The sequence below is a fragment of the Camelus dromedarius genome, chromosome 11, assembly GCF_036321535.1.
Source record: "Camelus dromedarius isolate mCamDro1 chromosome 11, mCamDro1.pat, whole genome shotgun sequence".
Lineage (NCBI taxonomy): Eukaryota > Metazoa > Chordata > Mammalia > Artiodactyla > Camelidae > Camelus > Camelus dromedarius.
The window spans coordinates 53,130,943-53,144,120 of NC_087446.1; the positions used below are offsets into that span (position 1 = coordinate 53,130,943).

General features: G+C 44.8%; 1 protein-coding gene across 1 annotated transcript; it reads right to left on the minus strand.

Moving 5' to 3' along the window:
- Nucleotides 1–723: 723 nt before the first annotated feature.
- RHEBL1 (RHEB like 1) lies at nt 724–3,877 on the minus strand. Its single transcript, XM_010997424.3, has 8 exons — nt 3,625–3,877; nt 2,973–3,044; nt 2,556–2,623; nt 2,199–2,281; nt 2,053–2,109; nt 1,804–1,851; nt 1,382–1,463; nt 724–1,219 (listed from the first exon to the last, which is right to left on the minus strand). The coding sequence occupies exons 1-8, from the start codon at nt 3,674–3,676 to the stop codon at nt 1,130–1,132; spliced, it is 552 nt and encodes a 183-aa protein (XP_010995726.1). The 5' UTR covers nt 3,677–3,877; the 3' UTR covers nt 724–1,129.
- Nucleotides 3,878–13,178: the final 9,301 nt, after the last annotated feature.

Consider the following 13,178-nt stretch of genomic DNA (forward strand, 5'->3'; position numbering starts at 1 on the left):
GGAGCAGAGGCAGGTACCACCAAACTTTCCACCTGAAACATCCATCCTCCTACAGAAGTGGCAGCTCAGTAAGAAAGGGCAGAAGCAATTACCTTTGACACCTAAAAAAGGTAGCACAACTCCAAAGGTATGAAAGATATGAAAAGAGCAAAGAACATCTGTTTTAACAAAAGGCACTGGGGACATGGTGGGTGGGGAATGGGGATTGATATACATCAGAGGGGTATTATTTTTTACTTTACTCAACTCCTAGAAAGCTAAAATCTTCACAAGACTTTAGTCCCTGCCTTTACACTACTTCACAATTCTTACATCATTATGAACAAGGGGCTTTCTTCCTCCTGCCCAAACCCTGTCCTCTGAGTTCCAACAAATGCCAAGGCCCCAGGAGGGAAGCTAGGTCAGCACGTGGCAGCTGGCCACTAGAGGGTGGTGTTTCTGTAGTTAAGGGGATCGTGAGTGCCTACAAATTTGGATGGGAGTGGCAGCCTACTGGTACCTGTGTGGGAAAACAGAGTAGAAAAGTAGAAAAGGGGTAAGTACTAAGTCTTAGGTCCTGCATGAGTGAGGAGTAAGGAAAAGGAACAAGGTAGGAGGAAACAATTAGCCCTGATTCTCTACCAAAGCTGTAGTCTTCACCACTTGGAAAAAGAGATATTGGTCCTGAGCTCTCCCCACATATAGAGACATCAACTACAAAAGATTTCTCAGTTTATTTGTGTATATACATTATCACTCCAGGGAGCCAGCTCCACTTCAGGAGTCCCCAGCTCCCCTCACCCAGCCAGCGCCCAAAACTTACATAGGAGACTGGGTCCTTAATAAACAATGCCCAGGACTCATATCCTTACTGCACAGGTTATAACAACAATTCATTTATTTAGCAAAAACAGAAGGCTAGAGGACAGTGCCCATGACACATCCTTGCCCCTTTGTAAACATTGACAACCAGGCCACTGGAGCCTGGGTAAGTGTGCAAACATGACGGTACCACACTATGTGCCCAGAGAGCCAGGGACACAGCTGGCAACCAAACCCGTGAAGTCCTGAGGGTCTTCCCCCCAAATCCCCACTGGAGCCTGGCAAGTGCCAGGGACAGAATCACAGCAGCTATCCCATGCTCAAGGGCTCACATGAGATGGCAGCGGCGCTCTTGCCCATATGAATTCTCCACCCGGGCAATCTCATGGATGATTTTGATGAAGATGCCTTGAGTCAGCTGCAAGGGATAAAGATTCAGAGCAAAAAGAATTGGTTAGTTCACTACAGGTACCATCCAGCTGTGAGGTGACTACCCTACCCATCACCTTCCCCACACCAAACAGTGCTATAAGGAAAACACTGCTACCCCCACAGCCTTCCTAATCTTCAGGCTCAGCACCTGATTCTCTCGAGCAGATGACTCCATAAATGTTGCACCCCAGGACTCTGCCAGCTTCTTTCCTTCAACAGCCTGGACCTCCCTGGAAGCAAATTTGGGACTTTAAAATGAAGGACAGTCATGTCTCCATGTTCTCTGCAAAATCTTTATAGAAACTAGACTTCCTCTGACCCATCCTATTCCAAGGTTTGGGAAGAAGGGTTGGGGAAGGAGAAAATACAAGAAAACAAAAGCGCTTAGGACTGAGGCTTGAAATATGAAATTATAGCTTTTGCAATAGAAGGGTTATTTTGTCTTAACCTTCAGGTTACTAATGAAAAGAAAATGACTTGTTCAAGTCAGTGGCAGAGCCAGGACAAGAGCCTGACTCACTCCTAGTCCAGCTCACTTTCCTTCGCCCTGAGCTACAGAGATTTCCGTACCTGTCTGGAGAGAGATCTGCCTTGTTCCCTACCAGCACCACTGGCAGCCTGTGAGAAAACAGCAGTTACTACAGGATCCCCTCTGTTCCCCATGGACCCCAACCTCCTTCACATCAGAGCTGGACAAATCCCCATCAGACCAGATAGGATCTATGTCCTAGCTTCCTCCTTAATTTGAATCAATACTCCCCTCTGTCTTCTCTCTCCCCTTGTGTCCACACTATGTCTTTATCCCCCAGAGCCACATACCGGGTTTTCCCATGGCCTTCATGTAGCTTTTGGTACAGACTCTCGATGACTTGGAAGCTTTAAGCACAAGAAATGAAGCTATAACCTTATTCTGGGACAGCCCCCAGATCCTCCCAAGTCCCCCACTCATCACTCTTGTCACTTACCTATGCAGAGAGGTGACAGAATACACAAGCACATAACCATGGACCCCAATGATGAATGAATAGGGCAGAATGCTGTACTCATCCTGACAAGAAACAGAAACATCAACAACCTGGATCTACAACACTCAGATGCCCATGGTTGGTGGGCTGCATCCTGGGGACCCTCCCTGTGGCACTCCCTACTCGTCACTTCTAGTCAACAAACATTTATAGAGTAGCTCCAACCAGCGCTGCATATTGCTAGCTGCTAAAATGCTTTTCTTTTAATACTACTTTACGGATAAGCCACAGATTCTACCAGACTTCATCTCCCAGGACTGAACTGCCACATTTAGATACCCTACCCCAAACTGGTACCTGCCCTGCTGTGTCCACCAGCTGTAGGTGAAACTCATCTTTGCCAAGAGTCACTATCTTGCTGTAAGCTGAAAAGAAAAGAAAACTTAACTGTGAGGTGCTGTGTAGAGCTAACAATGTGTGCCCCTATACAGTCTTAACCCCAGAGGTGACATAAATGAGCCAGGTCCAGGGAGTGCTCCAGAAAACTGGAGAGAAAATGTTTGGCTTCTTATTGTCTACATCTACACCATCATGGACTCAGTATCTTGCAAAATCCACACTCTAGCCCCACTCATAGAACAGGATTACTAGAGAAGAGATTAGACTTAATATCTAATTAAATAGTCCCCTTGGCACCAGGAAAATCACAAACTATGGTGTTGGGTGGGGCACCCAAGCCCTCTCAGCCCCACCCCTGGGGGAGAAGTTACTCACTATTCTCCACGGTAGGATCATAGCCTTCCAGGAACTCGCCCTCCACAAATTGATGTGCTAAAGATGTCTTCCCTGTGGGAAGCAAAGGGAGTTGTATCCAAATCACCCAACTACATTCAAATCCCGTGTCCCTTCGGGATGTGACCCAGGACTAAAAGGAACCCCAAATTAGCATCCTAGCCTGTGAATGCCCCATGCAATGCTTTCCCTTAGCCCACCCTAACCTTCTTTTCGCCCAGGGTCTCTGCACCTTGGCCACCGGATGCATTCTGTAGTGCCGCAGGAAGCCTTTCCCGCCTCCTTTCTCCACCCCACCCCTGGGAAAATCCTCGATTCCTTAGGATCAAGCCTGCCCTGCACCTGAGACTTACTTGCACCACCCAGACCGCGCCCCCATCATCAAATCCTGACCCCACCTCCACTCCCCAGGGTAACGCTGGGGACCACCCTGGTGTTCCAGCAGTCAAGCCCACGTTAACCCTTACATGCTCCCACTTCCTGCAGCCTTCCCCCTCCAACCTTTCAATCCTCGCTCTACAAGCTGGTTCTAACGATGCCACCATTCCTCCCTGGGTCGCTTTCCCGCGGCAGCGCGCCTCCTCTGGCCGCAAAGCCGCGGTGCGTCCGTGCTCTCTCCAAGGCAGAAACTCACCTACAGAACGGTATCCGAGGATGACCACCTTCCTGTAGCGAACTAACGGCATGGCAGAAGCCGGCCCCGAAGGGCTCGCAGAACTTCGGGCAAAGAGAGCCCCAAGAAGAGGTCGGAGTGCAGGCAGGCGAGGCAACTGGCACAGGGAAGTAGCTAACCGCGAAGCTGCCAGGGGCAAGCTAGAGGGAAACCAAAACAAGCGCCGCGCCCGGAGCTGGCCACGTGATCACAACACAGCAAGACTAAGGCAAGGGAGCCGGGCGACCGGGGAACTACACTGCCGCGCCGCTCCGGGCTCCGCCCCCCGGGCCTCTCGCCATTGGTCTATTAAAAAGGGTAGGGGCGGGGCCGCCAGCTGGAGGGAAGGGTGGGCCTCACGTGGAGCGGGAGAACCAGGAGCTGGGCATGCGCAGACTAGAGCCGGTTCATTCATAAAGAAACAGAAAGGAACCCGGGGTCCTAGAGGTGTTTGCGTATTTGCAACCTAGCAGAAGTCCCTGCAAAAAATAATGGATGGAAAGTATCTGTCGTGGCCAGTCTGGAATTTGTGGTCAAAAGAGTCTATGCCTCCCTTTTGCGAGGTCTCCGGGGTCCCTGGGTAGGGAAAGAAAGGCCAAAGTTTCAATATATTCCCTCCGCTTCCCCCATCTTTCAGCCCCAGATCTTTTATTTTCCGGTTTCCACAGTCTTGCAGGATCTAACTTCGGAGATGCAATTCCTATTTATAGGAAAATTTTTAGAATTTGTGGCCAGGTCGTCTGAAGTTTTACTGTCATCATATCATCAATCAATGCATTTATTTATTCAACAAATATTTACTGTGTATACTATGTTTTAGACATTTCTCTATCTTTGAAGGTAGAGCGATGAACATGACAGAGAACAAGGTCTCTGCGCTCACGAAGCTTAAAAGCTAGTTGGGAAGAAACAAACATAAACAAGTATTAGATAGTATAAAGTGCTACAAAAAGCAGTGTGATAAGAAACGACCAGTTTAAATTAGCGATACTTCCTCTCAAAGGAAGCCCCATTTAAGCTGAAGTCTGAATGACAGTAAGGAGCCAACTAGCAAAAGATTTGAACAGAAGAATCTATCAATGCTATGGTGCTAGAATGGAAGTAAACTTGTTAAATTCAGGGACAGAGAGAAAGCTAGTTAGCCTAAAGCAGATGAAGTCGAAGAGGATGTCCGGGTCCAGGCCAGGTAAAGTAGTTTGGGCTAATCCTAGGTAACTAGAAAGCTGCTGATGATGTTTAGGTAAGATGGGATGTGATACTATCTGAACTGTGTTCCTAGAAGGTCTCCCTGGCTGTGGGGAATGGATTGGGGTTTGAGGGAAATTGGAGCAAGCAGAGAAGCAGGGTGATCAGCTAGGTGACTGATACTTGTAGTCCAGGGGAGAGGTGAGGATGGCTTGACTAGAGGGGTAGAGATGAATGAAGTAGAGAATTTGGTATGTTTTGAGGCCGAGGTTAAATTGACTTGCTGAAGGATTGGATACAGGAGATGAGGGAGGGAAAGAGAGGAAAGAAAACACCTAGATTTATAGAGTTCTACTTTGCACCAGGTGCATTTCATTGTCATCTCGTTTAATATTCACCACAGCCCTGAGGTTGATAATTGGCATTATTCATTCATTCGTTCATCAACAAATATTTATCAAACAACCACCATGTCCCAGGCACCCTTCCAGGTGCTTAGAATAGAGCAGCGGGCAACACAGACAAAGTCTTTGCTCACAAGGAGCAAGTATTCTTTTGGGAGGAGACCAACAGGTAAACAATAAAAGTTACAATCAAAAATTAATAACTGCCATGAGAAAAAATAAATAAGACATTAACAGGCTAGAGACTAACTTGGGGTATGGCACTCTTCTTTTTTTGGTACTCCTCTTTTTTAATGATATCCTCGGAAGGCTGAGGAGGTAATATTTGTACCTGAGACTTGACTACTAGTTATTATCAGATGTGGAAACTGACACTTAAGTCATACAGGTAGCACACAAAAGTTATTTCTTCTGGAAGGCCCTGATGTGGTGGGTTTGTAGGAGTTAGACTGTATTGGAGGACAGGCTTTGTAAAACTATAGAACCATCTAATGCTTAAAAACATCCAGATCTACAAAGTTGTTTCAAGGTGCCACTTCCTAATCTGGCCTCAGAAAGAGAACCAAATACCTCTTCTATGGAGTAAAGCAAATTCCTTGCAGACCAGCAATTTTATGTTGGATTATTGGGCCTGAGTGGGATTGGCAGTGATTCCAGATTAGGTTTTAAGCACTGTAGGGTAAAACAAAGACCTGGATTCAGTTAAATTCAGTAAAAACTTCCTTATCTGCTACTTTATACCAGGTGTACTATATGTTTTGCACACTAGAGATAGAAAGATAAATAATAGATGCCTTTTATGCTGTTTGTCTTTCCAGATTAACTCTCTCCTCTTTTCCACCCAGATTTGTGTCCAGGAGGAAGAGCTTGCCCCTTGGATCCCAGTGGGTTCAGCCAAAGAGGAGTACTTACCGAAGATCAGATGGAGGGAAGAGATTGTGCCCAGACTGAGATTGACTGAAGGTCAAAGCACCCCCACACACTCACTGCTCTCTTGTTCTGTTTCCAGTAATTCCCTCCACTCACCCTCCAGGCCTACAATGATAACAGCCTCTCTGATACTCGCCCTGGGGTGCCGCTCTACCTCTTATGTTTCCCTACACCCTGCTCACACCTTTGTAGTCTCTTTATTAAATCATCCTAAAATTCTCCTGTCTTCAATCAGGAGGAAAACAAAAGGACTAAGACAAAGGGCTTTCTCTTGTGGCTTTTTCTTTCTATATAGGAAGAGATCTCACCAAAGACTTTCACCTACCTCTCCTTGAACACAACTGTATCCTATGACCATCTCTAGCTTCAAGAGAGCCTGGAAATTTCAGCATTTTCTTTTCCACCCTCTATAGTAAAGGAAGGCAAAACAGAATACGAATGAATGCTTTGTGAGCTAATCTCCAAGATCTGTACATCTTGGGATCAAGATAATTTGTTTCTTAAATATCAATCACCTTAAAAGGTAGGGCAGAAATTGTTACTTTGTAAAGATCACAGATATGCAAAGATCACCAATATAGGATAAAGTAAAGGAAACAAACTATCCTAATGTTAGGTAAATAGGCTTGGAATAAAATTTCTAGGAACAGCATCATACATTGCTATGTCTTAAACAACTAAGATAAAATGAAGATAAAATGCTCCCAGAAAACTGTAGTATCTCTACAAAAAGTGAAAACAATTTTACTATGTTTGCATTGCAATGATGGGTTCCATTTCACAGATCTTCAGAGCTTCTTGGTTTCCCACAACTTTGGTGGAGAAACAGTTATGGCTCCCCCCCCACCCCCCAGTGAGGTACTGGTTATCTAGCGTTGCATCACAAACTATATTAAAACTTGGTGGTTTAGAACAACCATGATATATTATTTCTCATGATTCTGTGAGTTGAATTGGCAATTCTTCTGTCATCTCTCCTGAACTCCTGGACTACCAGAGGCCACAGACCCTGTTGGGTGGCCCTCTCCTTCAGCTACAGATACAGTTACAGCTCTCTTGGGTTCTTTCCTTTGGGGGTAGGGGTGATTAGGTTTATATATTTATTTATTTTAATGGAGGTACTGGGGATTGAACACAGGGCCTCGTGCATGCTAAGCACATGCTCCATGTGCTCTACCACTGAGCTATACCCTCCCCACTTCTCTTGGGTTCTTGTAACCCTTCCTTCTCTTGCCCCTTCAGGCCTAAGGGGTGAGCACCTCCAGTGGCTCCCCACTGATGCCAGACTCTGAATGCTTCACCACACTTGTAGATACTCCATCACCCTGTCAACTCCTTTATGAACATCCCTTTCATTATATCCTCCTCAGTTCCCCATTTGAGTATGCAATCTGTTTCCTCCAAAGATTCTGAATGTTGTAGTGGTGGGAATTATCAAGCAAAAGATTAGAAGGCAAAATTATATCAAGCCTCATATTACAGTACAAGTAGCTAGAAACATAGAAGAAGATGCTTTTCTTCAAAAAAAGAGAGAGAGAGAAGAAGAAGGAAGGGAGTGAGGGAGGGAGGAAGAAAGAAAGAAAGAGAAAGAAAGAAAAATTGATTGATTCTATCTGGAAGGATGAGAGAGTTCACATGGTAATCAATAATTGAGCTGGGCCTTAAAGATCAAAAAGGCCCTGGCTGTAAAAGCAAAATGTTAAAGGAAGAGCGAAAGCACAGTTTGTCCAGAAATACCTAGTGGACCCTGGGGCACTCTACGTATGTGGGCTACGTGTGACAGTTAAGGCTGGCAATTTGACTGGGATCAGATCACAGAGGGCTTTGAATGCCAGCTTTAAGAATGTGATCTTTATTCAGAACCCCATGTTTTCAAAATATACCACTAGCAGTATGTAAATAACTTAGGTAACACACAAACTTTAGAAAAATTTTGTTATGTAATTTTTAATGTGTGTTTGGAAAAATAATAGCTATAATGCCAAAACTATGACTTCACAAATATTCTTACTTAGAAGAGGCTAAAGTTGGTAGTAAGAAAAGCCAGTAAAGTTAGAAAAATATTAAATAATTATATGAGTGGAAAGGGACTATAAACATAGTCATGAAAATAGTACAAGGTTTGGAAAGCACTGCAGTAAGCAATGGGACCTTTGCTGTTTCCTTGGTGTGGTTGTTGTGGGGAGGGCAGTAACTATGAAGAGAGCCATGCTTTGCAAGGATCACACTGGCCACCCTGTGGAGGAAGATGCACTGAGAGATACTGGGGATGGGAGTCAGGAAGCCCTATTAGGAAGCCAGTACCCAGAAGGAGAAAGATGAAGACCTGGATATGGTAGTACAGAGAGGAGAGTGAGGACTCATACAAAGGGCACTCCAGATAGAAGTTAAAAAGTTGATGGCCTGATTAAAAGGGACAAAATGAAGAATGCTGGCAATTCCATTTATAGATTTAGAGGACATGGGATATTGCTTAGTGGGCGCATGGGGAGAGTATTGATTAATGCATTTATTTTTGACATGTGGATTTGGGGGCACCTTCCAGACATTCACATGTCAATGGGCCAATTAAGGACATGTGTCTCTGGGCACTCCACGGAAAAATAACCAAGATACACGTGCAGGCATCTTCCCTTCTTGCTCCATCTGTCTCCTCACTCTGACACCTACTCTTGACTTCCGCTAGCATGGAGTTTGACAAACACCAACCTATTTCAGGAAGATGGGAAATATTTAACTCCTCTCAGGGGACCTTGCTCAATCCAGGGACCACAACCAGCAACTTCCAAAATAGTTGAATTATAACCTATTAGAGCTGGAGGACCTTGGTGATTATCTGGTCCAGTTATTCTGAAGCTTGAGGACACATCAGAGTCACCTGGAGGATTTGTGAATGCATAGATTGCTGGGCCCTACATTGGAGTTTTTGATTCAGTAGGTCCAGGTAGGACCCAGAATTTGCGTTTTGAACAAGTTTCCAGATGATACTGAGGTTGCTTGCCCGGGGACTACACTTTGAGAATCACAACTTCTCCAGATTACAGAATGGAAAACTGCAGACTAAAGAAGTAAAGTGCATCACAACAGCAAAACATAGTGGAAAGAACATGGACTTTGCAGCCAACCGGACCTGGTTTCAAATCCTGGCTGACTCACTATGCCATCTCAGGCAGTTTACTTAACTACTCTGAGCCTCAGTTTTTCTTCTACAAAATGGTTAGAACAACAAAGTAGCAGAAGTTTGTCATTCTTTCTGGCTGCTGGCAGAAAGATCAGTGGTGTCAGCCGGGCCTTCCAGCATCCAGTGTCAGGGTATTGGTCTGCAAACTGCACTGTCTAGTGTTTAGGGGCAGTTGCCACAGTGCCCCTGCTGGCTTAGTTCTGTGATTTGAGACATTTTTTCCTGGCTGTACAACCTTGGAACCCAGGCCCCCTGCCTTCCTGTGACCTGCTTAAATCCTCCTGAAATCAAACAATTATTTTTGCACAACTGTTTTTGAGAAGTAAATGAGATAATATATGTGATATCCCTGCTGTGTCCATAATGAGGAAGAGTTGATTCTCTTTAAGTTGAAGCTACCATAATTATCATCATGATTAGTTTGAAAATGAATACATAGTTTGGCCAGAGATGTAGGCCCAGAGGCAGATGGTCTAGCTCCCTCCCTGGACCCCCCTGAGAAAGATGATGTGGGGAAGGGCACTCAGTCTAACCAGCTTGGGAACTGGACTTGATCAGGACACCTTCAAACACTCGTATGCTAGGGAAACCTGACAGTAATTCATGAGCATTTGATCTGGGTTCCCACCATGCCGGTGTATCCGTTTCTTTCCCTTTTCACCACCAAGGATGCCTGTGTCCTCTATCTAGGGAATTCCCTTTCCCAGCAAGGCATCAGTTTGTTGCCTGATGAGCAGAATATTTGGATAAAAGGAGAGGATTATCTCTGTGAACATATTTCAGCCAGGTCACATGGAGGCCCAAAGAACCATCCCTGCCCCACCGGTGACCACATTTGGCATCTCCCTCTCCATAATAATTCTGGGCACGTCGTGACAATTCTGACAGATGGAGTTACCATTTGCCACTTTCCATTTTGAATTAATAGATTGATATTGGTTGATCAATTACTTTCTCTTTCATTTTACATACATGAGTATCAAGCAAATCAAGTTGAGAGAAATCTTTTTCTCCATCTACCTTATTGTTCACTTCCTCCTTTATCCAATCAAACACCAATCCCACAAATATAATAGTTCCTGAAGCTGTCCTTTCCATCTCCATTGCCACCTTTTTTGTCTCAACCGGCATCATCTCTCATTATCTCATTATCTTTTTTGCTTACTCTCCTCTCTGACCCACTAACTCCCTTCTAATCCATTCTCCACTTAGGAGCTCCCTCCCTCTTTTGATCTTTTTAAAATCCAGATTTGATCAGGCCACTCCTCTAAGCTAAAACCTAATTAATTTAATCCATTAAAATGATTGCCTGTTACTCTAGAAAAATGTTCAAAATCCTTAGCATAATATAATGCCTATTTGCACTAGCAGGTGCTTTAATAAATATTTGTTGAAGGGAGTGAGTGAGTGAGTCTTTGAACCTGGGAGGAACTGCCTTGTCCCTTTGTGTGTTAATTTGACTTGTTTAAATCTTAGAACACCTCCTCATTTCCAAACTCTTAGAAGCACCTCATTGTAGTAGCCTCTGGCATCTATTACAAAGTGATTTCCTCAAGGTCACACAGCTGGCGCATAAGCACCAGAGAATATACAGCCCTATTGTTCTTGACCAGAATCACAGTTAAGTGAGAAACAAGCACAGTTCAAAAGTGGAAACCACCAGTATGATGCTTCGTCCTCCTTCAACACTTCCACCGAGTTTCCAAGCCTTGCTATAGAGTCTTTCAAAGATAAAGGAAATCTACCTTCTCACCCCACCAAAGAAACCCCTTCATCTTAAGACAACTGTAACAGTTATTGAAAATGAGACAGTTCAACATATAATCCACCCTAGCTGGTTAATCAAAGGATAGAGAGAAGGAGGGAAGGAGGCTGTGTGTGAGAGAGAGACCACACCCTCCTTCCTGTGGCGGTGCTAAGGTGCTTTGGGCCAACTGCCTCCAAGAGAAGAGGAAGGTGGGTGACTTTAGCTCCAGCTTAGTTCAGGATTCATGATATCTAGCCCCAGAGATTCTACGAGATACTATAGACTAGCCAGGGACTAGAACAAGGAGGGGATATGTGTGGAGGAAATGGGATTAATCTCAGCTCAAATGTTGGGTGGAATCCCAGCTGCTGCAGCTGCTGAGGGCTTAACCAGCTGTTCCCTGGGCAGCTGCAATGTTCAGCCCAGAACCTGGCTCTCAGGATGGCAGTTCTGACACAGCTTAAGGCTCTCAGCTCCAAGCAAAGCCAAGGCTCTGTGGAAAGAATTGCTGGAAAGCAAAAGAGAATAGGAGAGAAAGATCCCTAGTTTCAAGAACTTTTGATCAAACACAAAGTGGTTTGAAATCAAATAACTGTGCTCTTAGGTTTTGTGGTCTCAAGGAGGGAAGTTGAGAGACGGTTTGGGTTTAGGTTTCAGATTGAAGCAAAGCCAGGGCTGGAGGTATCACCTTCAGTTCTGTTCCTGTCCTATCCTGTCCTGCTCCAGTTTCCCTACACTGCCCCCACTACCATCTGTTCCCATAACTCACCTTGTGTGGGGACGGGGGCATTTCCTACTTGTGATCACAACTAGCAACATTCACGTGCTCAGATGAGGACCAACTTACTTAGGGATAAACATGACCCCAAAAGCCCATCTAATTGCCAATTTCCTTTTTTAAATGCAAGTTTGATTTTTTCCTCCTCCCCTGTTTCAAATCCTGTGATTGTTTTTCAACTTTCAGACAAACCTGAAAGTCTTTAAAGTTGATCCCATTTCCTTATACTACTGCACTCATCTATGCTCCTCAGATTCACCTTACTCTTGCTCTCCAGCTTCAGACCTTTGCACATGCTGTTCCTTCTGCTTGAACAATTCTTACTCATCTTTCAGGTCTCAGCTTCCATGCCACTTCTCATCTCTTCCCCACACTCAACAATGTTCTCACCACTTATGCCTGTCTTACCGGATGACCTGAAAGAGCTATGCCTAACTTTATTGTCCTATCTCCACAGCACATGATATTTGGCACATAGTAGGCACTCAGTGAACCCTTTTTGAAGATACCTCCTCCTTATGAGAGATATTCATCATCAACCAAGTTAAATATAGAGACAATAACAGGGAGAGGAGCATTTGAATGTGCTAATTAACCACTAAGTCCCCTACAGGGAAGTATCCTGACCAGCCATAGGCTGCTTCCCAGAGACAGCTGCCTCAGTCTCCCAACCAGAGAAGAAAGCTTCCTTCAATACAGCAGGGACCACAAAAGCATAGGCAGGGGTAAACGTCCCAAGGCCCTAGGTCAGAAATGCTGATTTTCCAAGCAGAGTAGATTATTTTCACTCAGTAAAGACCCCATCTTAGCACTGGCCTCTTCTTATTTCAAACATTTCTGGAAGTTTGTATTAGTGTGCTAGAGCTGCCATAACAAAATACCATAGGCTGGGTGGCTTAGACATCAAACATTTATTTTCTCACAGTTTTGGAAGCTAGAAAATCCAAGTTCAAGGTTCCAACCAATTTGGTTTCTGTTGAGAGCTCTCCTCCTGGCCTGTGTCTGGCTGCCTTCTCATTGTGGCATTGCAAGGCCTCCCCTTGGTGCACGTGAAGAGAGAGAAAGCAAGCCCTCTGGTGTGTCTTCGTAAAAGGATACTAATCCTATCAGATCAGGGCTCCACCCTGATGACCTCATTTAACCTTAGTTATTTCCTTAGAGACCCAACCTCCAAATACAGCCCACATGGGCATGAGCGCTTCAACATATGAATTTTGGGGAACACAAACACTCAGTCAGTAATGAAGTTCAATCTCCCCTCTCCTCTAATTCAAAGAGAGCTAAGAGTCTTCTCACATTTTCTGGGTTGGT